This window comes from Pipistrellus hanaki (assembly GCF_964339955.1).
Source record: "Pipistrellus hanaki genome assembly, chromosome: 5".
Lineage (NCBI taxonomy): Eukaryota > Metazoa > Chordata > Mammalia > Chiroptera > Vespertilionidae > Pipistrellus > Pipistrellus hanaki.
The window spans coordinates 5,947,365-5,966,313 of record NC_140507.1 but is presented as its reverse complement, the minus strand read 5'-3'; the positions used below and the strand labels follow the sequence as shown (position 1 = coordinate 5,966,313).

The following is an 18,949-nucleotide window of genomic DNA, read 5'->3' as shown; positions in this document are numbered from 1 at the left end:
ATATCATCTTATGTAGTTAGATAGTAAGCACTTTTTAAAGTTTTATTTATTAAACCAGGGGGAAAGCTGACCAAAGAAATAGCTAGTTCAAAAGTGTTTAGGATTCTTGAATTTGGGGAGAGGAGATGCTTATATTGAGTTGGGCTTAGATATAAGACATGTAACATTTTTACAGACCAACAGAGCTATAACCTTTAGCAGACTACAAAATATCACACTTTATCACTGCTCTACAAGGGAGCCTCTGGCTTTATGGAGTGCTCATATTTCTGCTTTCTACTCGGCTGTGGATGCTGAAACAGAATTGCATTTTCCAAGAGAGTAAGAGGACTCCCCGAGTTGGGCTTCTCAGAAACACCCTATTAAAATTTTACAAAATCCTTATTTTGCTTTATTTTCAGGTTTTGGGTCTTTTCCTGAACCCTTGCTATATATAGACACAATGCAACAGTGTTATTGGGTTCTAAGAAGATGCTGTTGTCTGTCAGCTCTGATCCCAGGCCTCCCCTGGTTGTTTTGCATGAGCAGGCAGGTGTTAAAGACATATTAGCGCCGAAGGGGCTCCTTTCTACTTGGTATCATCAAAAGGGTTGAAAGAAAAATGAAAATAGGGGACATATTTTACAGAATTTGATTCAGTGTTGTGAAATGCTGTGTCTGTATGTTATTCTACAAAGTCCGAGGCTGGCCCAGGGCCCAGGGTGAGCCAAGAAGACCGGGTTGTCCCCCCAGCCACCTACCCACCCTTCTTTCAGTTTCCTCCCTCCCTTCTTTCCCCCCTTCTCCCTCCTCCCACTTTCTCTCCTTCTCTTCCTCCCTCCCTTCCTCCTTTTCCTTCCTCCCTCCCTCCCTCTCTCCCTCCCTCCCTTCCTCCCTCTCTCCTTCCCTCCCTTCCTCCCTCCCTCCCTCCCTTCCTTCTATCCTTCCTTCCTTCTTCCCTCCTTCTCTGTCTCCCTCCTTTCCTCCCTCCCTCGTTTCCTCCCTCCCTCGTTTCCTTCCTCCCTCCCTCCCTCCCTCCCTCCCTCCCTCCCTCCCTCCCTCCTTCCTTCCTTCCCTCCTTCCCTTCCTTCCTTCCTTCCTTCCTTCCTTCCTTCCTTCCTTCCTTCCTTCCTTCCTTCCTTCCTTCCTTCCTTCCTTCCTTCCTTCCTTCCTTCCTTTAAAAAAAGGACCTGGCCCCCTTTCTACCCCAGCTCCCTCTGCTCCCTTCCCCCTGGTAACCAGCACACTGTTGTCGGTGTCTGAGTTTCAGTTTTATATCTCACAGAGGATTGAAATCATATGGTTCTTAGCTTTTTCTGACTGACTTATGTCATCCCTCTTTTTACTGTGTTATGTTTCAGGCTTATAGGTAAGATTAAAGAAAGAACCCCACGTTCCTTCCAGATATCACACACGGCCTATAATTATTAAAGGGGGGAAAAAATCCGCTACAATTTGCAGTGTGTTTAGGTTGGAGGATTGATTCTTTACCAGGGCCATAATGGGAAGACTGACTTTGTCATTTCAATTACAAGTCACCGTTTAGTTCGAGCCCGGAAGACACTTCCGAAGAGATTCCTCCACTTGCCTGGCAGCGGAGCAATTAACAGTGCGTGATTTGTGGCTGCATTTTTACTGCTTAGCACAGGTTTATCATCTTGAAAGTTTTCCATTTGCATATCCGCTATACATTCTTTGGGCGACATCTCGATATTATCCAGAGTTTAGGTTATGCATTGCCTTTTACTGCACTTGCTGCTGCGTGCTGGGAATCTGCAAGCTTGGCCGAATGCAGTGCAGACCGAGGGGGAGAGGAGTTGCAGCCACCACTTGCTGAGGACCTACTATGTGTCTGTCCACCCTGGGCAGCGAGGGCTTTACCTGCATTCCTTTGCTTACTCCTCAGACCAGCACTCCGGGCTTCTATTGTTTGCCACCTTTTATAAACACAGAAACTGAAATTCAGGGGAGAAAAGCAATTTGCCCCAGGTCACCAGCTCAAATGAGCAGGATTGAGATTCAAAGCCAAGTCCCTCAGATCCCAGAACACTCTGCCTCACAGCCACCCCTATTGGGACCTAAAGTGGAAGGAAATAAATTGGACGGTTTTCCACGTTTGAATACCAAACTTCCTGAGCAGTCTAATTGCTGCTTTTTGCATGAACGGCTACTTAAAAGAAGCAAGAGAAATGGATTTTATTATCTCTATTGGTAAAGGAAGAGAGAGATGTAATCCTGGTGCAGAGGGAGGGTGTCATCAAATGGAAGCCATTATATGAATTGGCAGTGGGCTCAGTTGGATGAAATTGCAAAGGAATGCAGAAAGGACAAGGGAGTAATGAATACCTAGCACCAAAGATTTTCTAAAAGGGAAAGGCAAGATCAGAAGTTACTGAAGGCAATAATACTTCAAGATGGAGGATGGGGGCTATCCTACCTTCACAGATGCAAAGAGGCTGATGAGGCCCCCAATGTAGCAACCAAAGATCTATATTCCCGTTCTAATCACCTAGGTGAGTGCTGGGTTTGAATCAATTTTTCTTTGCCTTTTTAGCTGGGTGGCCCAAGACAAGTTACTTAACCTCTCTGGGCTCCAGCCTTCTCCTCTAACCAATGGAGATCATAATATTGCCCTTCTTGTTGTGAAATGAGGTCTTATTTAGTAGGGTGCCAGGTATTTAGTAAGCATTCAAAGCATGTTAAACATTTTTATTACCATGATGATTACATTTATATCATATGAAATATTGGAGATTGAAAGTCAGAAAAGAGGCTTGAGTTCATAAAGGATAGAAGGAAATCACAAGAGAGTCTCACCTCAGTCTGAATTAAAGGCAGATGTTCTCTCCCTTGCCTCTGAGCACCAGGAGGAAACCGTGATACAAGGAAAGGGCTGGATGGGGGGAGGGGGGGATGGCTCAAATCCAACAAGACACTGGCATCTAATGGGTCATGAGCACTTGTTTCTGTAAAATACATGTGTTTGGGTGGAAGCTCTGGTGGCAGTGGTTCTACTGGGAAGCTCCCTGGGGCTGGAGAGTGGGGATTAGTGCAGACGGAGTGAGGGTGAGGCAGAGAGAGAGAGAGAGAGAGAGAGAGAGAGAGAGAGAGAGAGAGAGAGAGAGAGAGAGAGAGAGGAATCTCTGGGCCACTCATCTTTGGAGTCACTGAAAGCCTGTTGGGGAGGAAGGAGAGTTTTTAATAAGCACATCTTTGTTCTTTTTCTTAATACAAATCTATTTTCCTTTCATAGGTTATATTAAGAGACAAACCACACTTAAATGGAAAGCAGCTACATTTCATAAGGTGCTTATGAAGAAGTCCGAGGGGCCATGCACCTTTCAGCCACCATTTACTCAGCCCTTTCTTCTGTCAGCCTCTGCCAAGGTCCTGGAGACACAGGTTGCTTCCCAACCCCAGTCTGCCTCCGGAGCTCCACAGTGTGTGGTGTCGTGGTTCCCAGCCATCAGAATGCGCTGCATAGAATTCATGAATTACTGATGCCCAGGCTCTATCTTGGACCCACTGGTTCTCCTGCCATGGAATGAGGCGTGCTCATTTTTCCAGAATTGCACATGTTATTTTCATGTTCACATCAACCTTGAAAGATGGATGAGAAACCCATCTACATTTATAAATGAGAGAGTTGAGATACAGAGAAATAAGTGATAAACGAGGTCACATGGTGCAAGTGCGAAGTTGTGTCCAGACCCAGAGATGCTGAATTTAAAATCCCAGGGCCTCACCACTTGGCCATGACCACCCTCCCAGTTATGCATGGATGGTACTCTGTGCAGGAGCTTAGAATTCTCAAAATGCACAAAACAATCGCCTACCACAGCAAATACTCAAAGAGTATTGACAAGGAGGCTCAGAGACCTATATTTAAAGTGGGAAGAACCCTATAAATGTCACAACCTGGCTCACCACGATTCCCCTAAAGTAGATCATCCAGCTTCTACTGCAGAAGCACCCTATGCTTACAGTTTCCATCACATAACCCCAGTCCTGGGCTCCTGCACCACCGGCTCCTCTATTTGTTCTTCTGGCCCAAGGGGATAGTGGCGCCCTGCTGTTGCTGATCTCTAGGTTATCTTGTTTGTGTCTCAACTTCTTCATCACCTTCTTCACTCCCCTGCATCACATTCTGTCCTTATCCCAGGTTAGATCCCAACTGTCTCACAGGTGAAGAGACCAAAGTGCAGAGAAGTAACTCAGCCCATGTAGCACAAGAATTCTTGACCCAGTTGGTATTCTAAATCAAAAGTTTTTGATTCCAGATATTAAGCAATTAATTACTAACTTATATTTAAGATAGTTATTGGAGTTTTGGTGTCTAGTGCCTGGTGGTGATGGTAATGGAGATATGACAACAGTGATGATGATGATAATGATGGTGATGATGGTGATGATGATGATAATGATGGTGATGATGGTGCTAGTGCTGCTGCTGATGGTGATCTTGGTAATCACCATGTCTGACTGCTGTTGCATATTCTTTGAAAGAGGTGTGCAGACACAATGTCCTGGTTGTCACACAAATGTCTCTGACTGTGTTACAGGCCTTCACCTACCACCACATCCAAGAGATCATGGTCCAATTGCTTCGCACTGTGAACCGGATGGTCATCACGATGGGACGGGATTACCCCCTGATTGTGAGTAGATCCTTCTTCTTGTCAAATGTTTCCCACTGTTCATGGTCAGGGAATGGATTTTCTGGAACACCGATCATGTTGAACACCCAGCGCCGACTACTGCTTTGTTTTGGAGTGCAAGGGTCAGATGATTTATTTCCTATCTGAGCTGGGAGAACATATGAGTTAAATCAAGTTGCGGAAATAAAATAGGGCTTGGGTCTTGTCTACCAAGTTGAGTGTGGCAGTGGGGAGGGAACATCACTGGGAGAAGTGAGAGAAGCTCTTTGTGAGGAGACTGAGCAGAGTGCTCCACTCTCACGTTCACTTTACTTCTGACCTAGAGTCAAGCAGGGCTCAGTCTCCGGGTCCCATGAGCTTGGTTTTCTAAGTGGCTTACTTGTGTATTAACTCTTCCCTTAGAGTTGATTAATTCAAGGTAACTGATAAATTTTGGGCTACTCTTCTGCACAAACACTATGTTCTGTACATTAGGAGATACCTACCTCATAGTCTGATTGTTTTTCTCTCCAGACACAGAGCCCACCTTCAACCCTTTAATCTTTGCCCACCATGCTCTAAGCCAAGGGCCAAAAACTAATGCTTACAGGGACCAATTATGAATATAAATATGTCACTCTCTTGCTCAAACTCACCAGTACTTTCCCATCTCACTCAGAGGAACATTTAAACCGTCGCTGGGGCCTGAAATGCCCTCTCCCCCTCGCTCATTCTTTTCCGTGTTCCTCCCACATATAAAGCATTATTCCATTTGTCATTTCCTTGGCTTGGCCCATCTGCATCTCAAGTCTGAGGGCTGGTTACATCATGTTAATCAGATTTTGGCTCAGTGTCACTTATTCAGAGAGGCTTCCCTGCTGACTGCTCTGTCTATAGGACCTGCCATCTCTCTCTATCCTCTCTCAGTCTCTTCGCCTTACTCTCCTTTAAGTTGTTTAGTACTTATCACCTGAAAAAACAAACAAACAAACATACTATATACCTTTATTTATTTGGTTATTGTTGTGCTCTCCTGGTGAGAATATGAGCTCTAGGAATGTAAATAACTTTGTCTGATTTGTACATTCATATCTCTAGACCTTGCCTGGCATGTAGTGGGTGCACAATAAATACTGGTTCAATGATTGAGTGAATGAATGAGTGTTCCAGGCAGGGACCTTAATGTTTCAAGACGACAAATCCTGCTCATCTCTGATGACACCTATAATTTCCAGAACTCCCAGCATTTCAAAAGAAGCTGAAAATATAGAAACTTTATGTTAAATGTCCTGATACTTAGGTGTTGACAGATAATTAAAAGTGGGTGTTGCTGAAACCAGTTTGGCTCAGTGGTAGAGCATCCGTCTGCGGACTGAAAGGTCCCAGGTTCGATTCCGGTCAGGGGCATGTACATTGGTTGCAGGCACATTCCCGGGGGTGTGCAAGAGGCAGCTGGTCGATGTTTCTCTCTCATCGACGTTTCTAGCTCTATATCTCTCTCTCTTCCTCTCTATAAAAAATCAATAAAATATATATTAAAAAAGAAAAAGTAGATGCTGATCGTGGGTAGACTATGGTCTTGCTTCATGGCCACAAACCATTGGGTGCAGAGAGTTATTCTAACATTAGAGGCCTGATGCATGAAACTCATGCAAGGGGCTTGGCCCTTGCAGCCCTACTGGCTTCATCCAGAAGGTCATCTGGAAGGTTGTTAGCATATTAGCTCTATTAAATAATACATAGGATTAGATGGGCAAGGACTTGTTCCCTGGAAGCAATAGAGTGTAACAATCTTCTTCATACCCATCCGTTCTGTCCACTCATGTCAAAGCATGTGTACTTAGTATATATTAATGCACATTTCAGGGTGTGGGGACATCAGAGAAAGGGCCAGCAGTGCCAGGCACCTCTGCCTTCCGGGGGCAGAGAGCCACATGACTTGGTCTCTGTCATTTGTCCCACTTACCATCCTTTCACCTTAGCAGTATCACTATTTCTTATTCAGCTACAAGCTTGCATATCTGTGGTTTCCATAGCACGCCTTAGATAATCATCTTATGAGTCCTCTAATCTTTATTCCTTTTCTTTGGAGTCAGACCTAAAGGTGGTCATCAACCCACTTAGTTTATTTCATACATCACAGGCTCTTCACACTCTCTCTCCTTTCCAAGTGATTCTTTAAAACAGTGCCTGGATCATAGCCCTGGATCATTGTCTCAGTGGATAGAGCAACAGACTGCAGACCAAAGGGTCCTGGGTTCAGTTCTGGTCAGGGGCATGTACCTCAGTTGCAGGCTGCTCCCCAGCCCAGGCCCAGGTCAGGGGGATGTGGGAGGCAACCAATTGATGTGTTTCTCCCACATTGATATTTCTCTGTCTTCCTTCTCTCATCCCCTCTCTCTAAAACTCTATGGAAAAAATATCTTCAGGTTTTAAAAAAAGAAAACAGAAACAAAGAATGGGGTTTGTTATTTCTATCAGGTACAATACGTCTCTCTGTCTCTTTGCATTAACGACACAGGCAGGTGGCCACCGTCTGACCCTCATTCGCTACAACCAGTTCTCTTAGCTTTTCATCTGTTGCTCTGCCCTGGTCACTCGCCCTTCCCGCACACACTTCTCACTGCTGCCCCATTCAGCTTTGCCAGGACACTGCCCTACTCCAGAATGTTCAGTGGCTCCCCACAGTCAACCAAATTAAGTCATAAATGCATTAGTTTGCCCTGTCTCCTGTCATCTGGCAGCAACCAAATTTTTCATTTTCATTTCTTTTTATCCATCCAAATTGGCTGTCTGGATACTGCCCAGACATGCCTGGCACATTCGCTATCATGCTGCTTTCTTTGTCTGGAATGCCTTTATGTGCTGTTTCTCTCTGTTGAAACCCTCCCTCATCTTCCAGGTCCAGCACAAACGTGTTCTCTTATGAAGCTGCCCCAAATATCTCACCAACCCATTTGGGACATCCTCCACCCTTTCTTCTAAATCACACAGCTCTCTTCCTTTTTTTTTATTTATTTTTTTTATTTTATAAAAGGTTCATTGAAGTATAATTTACAGACTTGGAAATTGAATAATTAGTCTTAATAAATATTTGCAATTGTGCAATCATCACCATAATTCAGTTTAGAACACTACCTCCATCCTCCAAGTTTCCATTTGCAGCCACTTCCTGTACACTCCTAGTCTCCACCCCCAGCCCTAAGCAACCATTTATCTACTGCCTAGCTCTTTTGATTTGCCTTTTCTGGAAATTTCACATATGTTTTTTTTTGTGTCTGGACTTTTTTTTTCTTGGAATAGTGTCTTGAGGTTCATTTATATTTTAGAATGTGTAACTGCTTAATTCCTTCTTATTTCTGGATAGCAGTACATTGTATGAAAATATCACATTTGTTTACCCATTTACTACTTGATAGACATTTTAATTACTTCCAACTTTTAGCTATTGTATATAGTGCTGCTATGAACTCACACACAGATTTTGTATGAACATTTGTATGTGATATTTTAATTTCTCTTGGGTAGAAACCTAGGAGCGGAATTGTTGGGGGGTGTGGGAAGTGTATATCTAACTTTCTAAGAAAATGCCAAACTTTTCTATAGTGCCTGTACCATTTTACATTCCCACCAGCAATGTTTGAGGATTCTACATTATCTAGATGATCTACATTATCTATATATGGACATTATCTACATTTAGTATTGTTAGTCCTTGGGATTATAACAATTCTAATGGATTTATAAACATTCTGGTTGTGTCTCATTGTAGTTTAAATTTGCATTTCCATGATGACTAATGATTTTGAGCATGTTTTCTTGTGCTCTACCTTTTTTTTTTTTTTGTCATTTTAATCTGTGAACTTGCCCTACTTGGCTCCTCTCTCATACCTGAGACTTTGGAGGCCTGGCACTATCCATAGAATGGGATAATAATAGACCTTTTTAAAATAGCGTTGCTGTGAGAATTAGATGATACACAAGAAGCCTCTGCATAGGTGGTTCTTTATATACAATATTCATTTATTTATCCATTTTGTATTTTGTCAGAACTTCTTATGTACTCAGCACAAAGCCTCGGAAGTGAGTTAACTATGGTCTGTGACCTCAAGAAAACCATGACCTCCTCCAGAGGGAAATCTCTCAAGTGCCTCAAATTCACTCAGTTTATAACCCTCCCACTCACCTGCCACTGCTAGTCACCCACTAAGTGCTGCTGTTTTCAGCATCTCTGGCCCCAGTCCCTCCCCTACTGGTCTCCCATTGACTCTCAGAACTTCTGTCCCTCTTAGTCAGTGGATCATTGTATTCGGTCCATTGCAAGGTGATTTTCTGTTTTTGTGACTCATGTCCCCTACATTCTGCAGACTCCCTTGAGGGCCAACGGCATGTTTTACTCATTCTCATCCTCTAGGAGGGTGCCTGGCATAAGGAAGGTATTCAATAAATGTGTGTTCAAGTTATGAGTGCCTGAACTGCTTCCCCAAACTCTGTACTATAGCAGACCTTCATGATTTTTCTGTGTGCTTCTCCCTTAGTTCAGACCCTTTTTTCCTCCTTCAACAAATGGGGCAGGGGGCGGCAGTGTAAGAAACCTCCTGCTCAGACTTGCCCTGCCCCCTGGGCTGATTCCCGGAACCTTGCAGAGGTTCTGAGCTGAAGCTGAGTCAGTCTCAATGACCCTTGAGTTTGCTGGTGTAATTACAGTGCTGAGAGTGCTGAGCGAGGGGAACTCAGCTGGGCAGCAAGCACACCTCACGAGGAGGAGGGATGTCCTGATCGAGGAGGAAGCAATAAGCAGGCCTTTCTTAAGATGTGGCTTTATGTTCACAAAATGGGCATACCCAGCAATTCTTAGAATTGACCCCTCGCCTCCAAATTAAAGAAAATGATGTTGGAAAGTAATTACTCAGAGGTCAAGGGTCCCTGTCTTAGCACTGAAAGCCCCAATTTAACTTCAAGTTGGAATTTGACAAGGAGGAGAGATCCCCATTCCAACCGTCACTTTTAATTTTCCAGATATGATTTTTATTGGTTACTTTCCATTGCCTGGGAATATTAAACAACCAATATTTATGGCGAACACCCGATTTGTCTGATACTTCTGAAATCCCAAGGAGGCTTTGATCAGGCCCAGGGCGGCTGGTTTCTCTCGTGTCATTATGGGATTAAATAGTGACTTTTTTTCTCTTATTTATGGAAGTGGGAACATTGCTATGAAAGGTGTTGGCTATTAAACGTACAGGAATCATAGGGCTAGGATGATTGCTTCTTGCACAGAGCACATTGTAATTATCGTTTGCTGGAAATAACCATTCCTGCTTTGTTCTGTAGATTGCCTGCCTGAACAATGAGGTGTTTATGGTGACAAATGAGCAAAAGGAAATTTTGCAAAACAGAAAGCAAAGGACTTTTACATGGCTGTTGCCCTGTCTTTCTCTCTTTGCCAGAATCTAATCTGTTTATTTATGTAAGCAAAGAGTTTGACTTCCATGCTGAGAAAGGCAGCATGGGTTGGTAGAAGGATATTTTGGGTAAGGGAGCATAGCAGAGTCTCCTCACTCGTTTGGCAGAGAGTTGGCTCTGTGACTTTATGTTGATTTCATAGCTCTACTAGGGGTGTCGAACTCAATCAGAGAAGGGACCAAAATCTAAAATCCAGCCTAAATTGCGGGCCGAATGGTTTACTGAACAGTCATAAACTGACAATGTCATAAACTGACAGCGGAGTGCAGTGATGACAGCGCGGTGCGGGCCACATTGCAAGGCCTGGCGGGCTGGATTTGGCCCGCGGGCCTTGTGTTTGACACATGTGCTCTAGACCTTGACTTCTGAGCATTGGACTCTGTCATTGTTGAGATGTTTCTCATGCAACTAGGTTTCTTGACTTGGCCAATGCCCATTCTCTTTCCCTATCTCCCAAGCTTCTGAGTGAGGGACTGAAAATAGATGTTGCTTCCTGTACCAACTCTGATGGATTGGCATTAACTACCTACAGTACTGCATTGAGAAAGATTCAAAGGCTGCATATTGGCTCAGTGGGAAGAAGTGCTGAATTGATTAATGATGTCTGTCATGAGCATAAGATTGGAGAAACACGAGGTATGCAAGACACTTGCACAATTATGTACAGATTGAAACCACTGGTGTTTTTCTGGTCCAGTCCAAAAGGACTTTTATAACCTATATTCTCTTATTTTCTTCCACATTGTGTTGGTTCCTTTAAGAAAGCTGTGATTTAAGAGTAGAAGATACTAAAAAAATATATCAGTTTTGCCAGAGAATGGTTTCTATTTACCACAGGTCATATTTTATCAAATGTAAGATGCACCCTGACTTTATGTGCCCAAAGAAAGTGAGCATGCTGCCAATGAAACTGACACAGTGGTTTATTACTGTGTTGATTGCAAACTTACAAAATAAAAAATGTGTTAAAATACAAAAAGGAAGTCTGACTGAAAATCCCTATCATGTGATTGAGCATATCTTTGAGCCCTCTTAGGTTAATTGTCATCATCTCTTATTATTCAAGAGAATAGACTGAGCATTGTGGCCAAAGTCACACAGCTAATTGCAAGGTGGGACGTGAACCCTGGGGTGGGGTGGGGGGGGGCGGGCGGGGAAGCGCTGCTCCATAGGCCTTGGAGCGGTGTGAGGAGACAGGCCAGGCTTGTTTGTGCAGGTGGCAGTCTCAGGGAACCCCTTCTGGCCAAGGCCCCTCACTGCTGGCTGCTCTGGATAAGGCTGTCCCCGGCCTCCGGACTCCCTGGAGCTGGGGACAGACAACCGCATTGGGAGAATCCGCCAGGGAAGGTAAACATTGCCAGAAGGTCTTAGAAGGGAAATGATCTGGTAATTTTGTTGGAATTGGAGATCTAGCTTTTATTTCGGGTAGTTAAAATAAGCCTCTGGGTGATATATTTTAGGCCTAATTACCCTTGTTTTCACAGGGAGTCTATTGAGTGATTAAATAAAGGTAAATACCCTTGGCATCATGCCAGCTCCAGAAATTCAGAGCAGTTTGTTCTAAAAGGAAAAAAAAAATAATAGTAGAAACTACCCCATTCTTCACGGCTTCACCCACAAGAGCACTGAAGACTCCAGAGAATACCTGAGTCATCAGAGAGCCAGGGCCGCAAAGCTCTGCCATCACTTTCCAAATGGCAAGTGGGCCACCTGTGTGCCCATTCTCTGCCACACTGTGAGCCCACCGACTCCAGGAAACCTGTGCAGAGGCCACAGAAAGACAGGGAGTGCCAGCTCCACCCACCCCTGTCTCCTGGAGAACGGGTGTGAGGATAGCTAGGACTGGGGAGATGGGGTTCCCGGCTGGAAATGGTTGATTGACTCTGGACCTTCACTCAGGAACCCAACACTTCCTTAAAAACCAGCATATATGATAAAACTATCACTTATTGAGCAAATAGCCTACTTCAGGCAGAGCACTAAGCACTTTAAGTAGCTCTCTTAACCTGCATCTGGTGCTCACATTTTACATATGAGATAACTGAGGCACAGGAGAGGGCATATAATTTGCTGTAATCACACAACTTGTGAATGGAAGAACTAGGTTTGAACCCAGGCAGTAGTTTCCAGAATTCCTGCTCTTCAACAGCGTACTGTTTTACACAATAATATACTATTAATACCCATTAATTTTGTTCTCTAGGCATCAAACATTTTAAAAGTACCAATGAACTTCCTTAAAGCCAATTGCTGCCCTGCCCAGACCATAGAATGTAATTGAATAACCTATGTGGAAACTCCCAGAAACCTATACAATGGCACGGAATTTTTGATGGGTTTATGACAATGATATCTTTAGGATCAATCTCAATTCTGGAAAATGAACCATAAAGAAAACCCTATAAAATGGGAGCAAAACTTTTTGTGTACTTGAGCATTGGCACTTAGGAAATAGCGGGATTAACAAAGAAGACAGAGCTGGACGGAGACATGGAGATTCTGATGGGTCTTGAAGGGAGAGAGAGTCTCCTCCTTCCACATCAGGCATCTCCAGGTTCTGTCCATTCCAGGCCGAAAGGCCTCTCAAATCCAATGCTCCTCTCCACCACCAGTGCCACGGACCCAGTTTGGTCATGACCAGCTTTCATGGCTGCCATTGCTAGCTACATCTTCTTGTCCCCTTCGAGTTCTTCACACTGTTTTCAATGTGGTCTTTTCGAGGAAAACGTTATTGATGAGAAAGCATCAGTGGCCCCACGGTAGCTGAGAATCTGAGAGGCTGACGATCATTAAAATCTCATGTCAAAGAAGAGACAGAAATCAGAGAGTTTAAGCCTCTTGCCCATCATCACACGCCTGGGAAGGAGGGCAGCTAGAGTCCCAACCCAGGTCTGCAGCGTGTGAAACTGACATCTTAATCTTTTCACTGTACCTGTCTGGGCAGTGGTTTCCTGAGATAAAATGAATTTGAGAAAATTCCTGAGATGGAGTGTGTGTGTGTGTGTGTGTGTGTGTGTGTGTGTGTGTTAGAGGGGGATCAGGTTTAGAAGGGGGGGAAAAAATCATAGAGGAGACCTGAAATTGGGTGGTAACCAAAAGGTAGCATAATGAACTTGGGGGAGCCTGGTTGTTAACTTATATGGAAATGTGGATAGTGCTTATGTCCCGGGGCGGGGTGGGGGGTGGGGGAAGTTTTGCTATAATAAGCGTTTTGGTAATTGCATATCAAAGAGTACTTGGCCTAAAAGGTATGTGCAAAGTATGGATTAGTATTTCAACTTCCAAGGGACCCTTAGCGCATGTTGGCAGGGGTCAGTGACCAAGGTGGACTTTAAGGGACTGGGTCTCCTTCCTGAAAGCCATGGCACATGTGAGTGGGTGGAAAGGAAGGACTAGGGGATTCTAAGAGAGAGCAGCATTTTCTGCCTTCTCTCCTCCATGAAACCTTCTCTCATTGCTCAAGGTCATTTTTCTTGTGACCTCATTGTTCTCTGTCCATTTCTCAATTACAGCATTGCCATGTCGTAATGGGATTGTCTCTCTGCCTATCTATGTGCCACAGTAGACTTAGGTTTCTTCAGAAAGGGGTCTGTGTCGTATTATCTTTGAGGGTCCTGTCCATTGGCCTTGGGCTGGGCAGGTAGCTATGGGAGTGAGTTAGTGGAAAGAACAAACTAATTGAAAGTCCAAATTAATGTCTAGCTTTAAAAGAATCCTGACTGAGAAAACAAGATGAGGAAAGATTTGTTTTATGTCAGGCTTTCCCTCACGGACCTTTTAAATATAAAATTCCCCAATACTTTATAGCCCTGTGTGGTATAATTCTTTTTTTAAATATATATTTTATTGATTTTTTTTTACAGAGAGGAAGGGAGAGAGATGGAGAGTTAGAAACATTGATGAGAGAGAAACATCCATCAGCCGCCTCCTGTACCCTCCCACCCGCCACTGGGGATGTGCCCGCAACCAAGGTACATGCCCTTGACCAGAATCGAACCTTGGACCCCTCAGTCTGCAGACCAATGCTCTAACCATTGAGCCAAACCAGTTTTGGCAGTGGTATAATTCTTTTAGACAGTGTTTGAGAGCTGGGACATCAGAGCCAGTCTCATTCTCCAAACCTTTCTTCTGTTAGGTGATGAACCCCAGATGAGGGAAGTAAGATAAGATAGAGGTTCCAAAATGTGTTCAAACAGTAGCTGCATCCTTCAGTGGAGCAGACCTTGGCCATAAGGAGAGAGTGCTCCAAGAGAACACACATTCTGAAGCTGCTGCCGCCCTGATGTGTCACACGTGACTCAGCAGCTCACGCCTTGAGGTTGTGCTGGGGAGGTGAGCGCAGGCTCTGAGCTGAGTTTCCAGGAGTCACCAGGGCGCCTGTGGTCAGCACCCGGAGAGGGGGTGGCAGAGACTGATTTTGGGAACTGAACAGTGAGTATTAGGAAATGCCTGGCCGGAATGTCATCATCCTAATGGAATTACCTCCAAACATCTCAGTGCCTTTTGGCATCTGATAGTGGAGCTGGACAGATCTGAGTCTGACAGGTGCTTTTAAGTGTGTTTTTGAAGGTATATCCCATCCTGTTTCCTGGCACTGGGAGAGAGGCTAGCCTTTTCTTGTCCCAAGAGAATTTAGAAGCTTTAGAACTTCAGGTCTGCTGTCTAGACATCAACACAGCACCCTGTCATGCCCAGTGGCGCTCTCTGGGGGCCATGGCATTGGGGCGCAGCGTCTGGATTTGAAAAGGCTTTGACTGGCTGGGAACTGGTCCCCCTTTACCCAAGAGGAGCGAGGAGGCCTCATTTCACAGCTAGGAAGGGTCTTCACAGCCCTGCTCTCAGTCCCCTCGTCTGCGAAGTGAGGCCAATGGTTATTCCTGTCCACCCAGGGTGAGGATGGAATGAAAACTCATGTGTGAAGCTCACAGCCCAGGCTTCACGCTCAGCGGGCCCTCAGGAAATAAGAGCCGTCGCGATTCTCCTTCAGCGTTCAAGTCTTCTCTCTCCTTTGATGCAAGAGCGATGAACCAGATCGCAAACTATTTTATGGCCTCGACTTAGGATCTCTCCTGAACTTGAAAAGTATTATCAAGCTGTCGCCACAGCTGGACTGTGAACAAAGCCCCCTTGAGATGGAGTCAGCCACCATATGTCTACTACAAAAGCTTGAATGCAGACTGGAGGGAGGGCCTCGTGACCATGTTCTGAGGGGTGGGAGGTGCCCGTGGAGCAGCCCAGGGATTCGCTGCAAAGGAGCAGGTCTCCCCAAAAGTCTCCATCCGTGTCATCCCTGCCTGGGGCCCTGGCCTTCTTAAGTGAGTCAAAGGAATCGGTTTTGTCACCTGCTCCTTCAAATTCAGAGCCCATTTTCCTAGATTCACACCACTCTCACACAGTGAGGCCTAACTGCAGCCATTGAATATTCATGATTATTTTTTAATAGCATGAGGAAGTTCTATGACTTAAATTCAGAGAAAGGATTACAGGAATGTAACAACAATAAGGATGCCTTCAGGGACCCTGAAGGTCAGGGAGGGAAGAATAGGGTCCCTCAGTGGAGGCCCTGCGTCTCTCAGAAATCGGGCCCAGGAACCGTATTCTGAGGCTAAAATTATATTGGCATCTTCTGCTTAACGGACACATGGTTTATACATTTCTGTAGTTTCACATTTTCTAAAATGATTTTGCTTTCCTTTTATAAACAAGAAAAAAAACAACCTTAAACACTGTTTTAAAAAATATAGGAATTAATGTGACAGTCAAGCACTTCCATGTGTATAATTTCCCTTTTAACCAGCCTGTGGCACCAGATGGCTCCACTTTAGAGGCAGTGGTGGAGGAAGGAGGGGGACGTACTTGTTTAAAATTTTGCAGAAAGTCAGGGGCAGAAATGAGGACTGTTGTTGTGGTCTGTCTCTCTACGCTGGGTATTTTATCTCCAAATTTTCTCCCAATTCCCTCAATAAACCTGTGTGGAGCATTTGCAGCATCTCAGGCAATGTGATATACACATGGTGGGTGGGTGGGGGGAGGGGGGACGCGAAGAGGTGCAGGTGACAATTCCTGTCCCCCAGGACTCTGCTCCATGGTAGATGTGAGTGAGGAGGATTGTCAGGAAAAATGCTCAGATAATAAAGCAGCAGCCTGTACAGAGCATGGTGAGTTTTTGGAGGATGGAGTGACTAATCCCATGGCAGGGGAGGGGATGATCAGAAAAAGTTACTGAGAGGAGGTGGCATTTAAATCGCAGCTCGCTGTCTGGCATGGCAGCAGAGAGCCCAAGCTTCCAAATTTGGCAGACCTCGAAAGGACTTCAGCCCTCACCACCTCATACTTGTGGACTCTGACCAGTCACTCATCTCCCTCCGAGCCTCAGTTTTTCTTCTGGAAAATGGGAGTAACCATAAGCAATGCCTCATGATACTTTTTTTTCAAGAGGAACTAAGATAATGGAAGCAAAACATCCCATGATAGCCCGTTGTAACTTCAACAAACCAGAGCTTTTAGAAAAATATCACAATTAGTAGTGATGTAACTACTATTAAATATGCCACCGAAATGGAAATTATTTCCCATGGTAGATAGGGAATGGAACAGTGTCCCAGGCAGAGGGAACAGGATGTGCTAAGTCACTGCTATGTAATAGCCTCTGACATTTTGGAAAGCGGAGGGAGATGGACACAGGAGAAAGCGGAGTAGCAGGAAGTGAGACTGTGCACTCTGGGTTGAGTCTGATTTCAAGGAGCCTCATTTTGCTGTGGGAGGAATTTTATGTTCTAGAATGGTGGGAGGGTAGAGAGTAAGAAAAAAAGCCAGGGGATGGCATGGCCAGATGTGTCTGAGAGGGATCCCAAGGCAGCCAGGAGGAAGCAGGATCCACGGAGGTGGAAAACTAAAAGGGAACGTAGACTTTGAAGGTCAGTGCAGAGGGCCACATGGGACAGACAAGAATTCATGATGAAGCATTTCCTTTCAATTAAAACATATTTGGATTTAACACTTTAAAAGGTAAGGAAAGCAGTTCCTACTCTCAGGACACGATGTACAGCGGAGAAAGGGGGAGAAAACTAGAAATAGCCACACTTCAGGACAAAGAATCATCACAAGAGAATTGAGGACAGCCTGAGACGGTCAGGAGGAGGCAGCGTGACATCCAGGGGGGCAGGTCAGAGAGGGACAGGAGCTTATTTTCAAACCCTCCCCCCCCCACGCCTTCCTCCACCCCCCACTCCCAATGGGCCACAGTGAGCGAGGGCAGCATCTGTAGTTTCCCTGCCCGACACAGAGCAGCAATCAATGCCTGTTTATTGGGAAAAAAGTGATTATGGGCTGTGGTTCACCTGAGATATTTCCTTGGGGCTGGTGGGTGCCTAGAGCGAAGAGGGAGCGATCCATTTTAGGAAATCCCAACAAGACAGTGGGCTGAGTCGGTGAATGTCCGTGGCTTGGTTTTGCTTCCTGTGACTTTGGCTTTGCTGTCTTTGATCCCTAGTTACAGAAAGCATATATATTTCTTAAATCTTGAAACAAATAAGCAAAGAAAAAACAACGACAGCAGCACATAACTTTTCCCCTCCCCCCATTCGGGATTAGTGCCTGCGGGCCTGCGTGACCGTGGCTTAGCGTGCCGGGTGGAAAGGCTGTGAAAAACTCCTGGTCTCCACAGTTAAAGTGACTCAGTCCGTCTGGCTCGGGAGAAAGACTGCTTATTTGTCAGCATCGCTAGGGCCTCACAGCATGGCGTGTGCTCCCTGGAAACCAGCCCAAGTACCAATAAGAGGTCGCTGTGTTTAGCTCGTGATTTAAAACATATATATTGATCTTTGTCCAGGGGGAAAAAAAGTACGGTTTCATTTGAGTGAAATTTAATGTGAGATAGCTATGAATCCTGAGAATTTGTGAAAGCCATTCGTGATAATAAAGCTTTTGTTTGCTTTGAAGCAAATAACCCTTTGGCGTGATGTTTATTGTCTTTTGATTTTAGTGGTGGTTTAAGCCAAGGCAGAATGCTCTGCCCCAAATGCTGCTTCGGCGAGACAGACCCTGTCTCCTTTAAATTGCATTTGTCTGAAATGGACTGGGTCACATGCAATAAATTCGGGCATTTTAATGGAAACGTTACAGCAAAAAATAGTTAACAATCTGCTTTAATTTCAAAACCAATTTCCCCCTTCATACAGTGAGGCAGTATCTTGGTAAAATGTGCAAAACGCGTTGGCATTTAATTATGATGGCAATTTGTTCTGAAGCAAGGTTAACCGGGCTGTCAGTGTTCTGGATAAGGGGCTGGGGCTGGCAGAGGGGGAGGGTAGCAGTGGCTTGGAGTCTGGGTCCTGAATACCGTGCGGACCACAGGGGAATCAGGAGCCCTGGCACATTAGCTGCTGAAGGTCCGAATCAGTGGGAGCTGGGTGCTCCTGGGAGCACAGGAGGAGCCGGTGTGCACCAATGGGTCCGCCCTGTGCCAGACTGAGGGACCAGGAAACCATCTGGGAATCTTTTCTTCATGTCCCTCATTTATTCCTGCAACAGATATTTGAATCCCACTGCACAGGTGTTGAAGATACAAAGGTGAGCAAAAATAGGCAGGATTCCTGTCTTAGGGAGGTTATAAGCAAACCAGAGGCCTGGTGCAGGAAAATCAAGCATAGGTAGGGTCCCTAGGCCTGGCCAGCGGTCAGGGCCAATCAGGTTCCCTGCTCCCCACCTCCCCACTTCTTCCTTCCCTCACCACCCATGGACTGCAATCACACAGTTCTCTCCCACCCACCCTCCCCCCCTCCTTTCTCCACCTCCTCCTTCCCTTGCTTCCTCAGCACCCTGCTGCCACCGCTGGTTGCCCTCCATGTTCGGGCATATCATAATGA

General features: G+C 45.2%; 1 protein-coding gene across 2 annotated transcripts in view; it reads left to right on the top strand.

Annotated features, from left to right (window-relative positions):
* The window catches only part of DOCK2 (dedicator of cytokinesis 2), a 362,595-nt gene that overhangs the window by 158,127 nt on the left and 185,519 nt on the right, over positions 1 to 18,949 (top strand). For both annotated transcript variants that reach the window (XM_084884009.1, XM_084884008.1), the window contains exon 27: positions 4,542 to 4,637. In XM_084884009.1, coding sequence (XP_084740135.1) covers positions 4,542 to 4,637 — 96 coding nt within the window. The remainder of the gene's footprint in view (positions 1 to 4,541; positions 4,638 to 18,949) is intronic.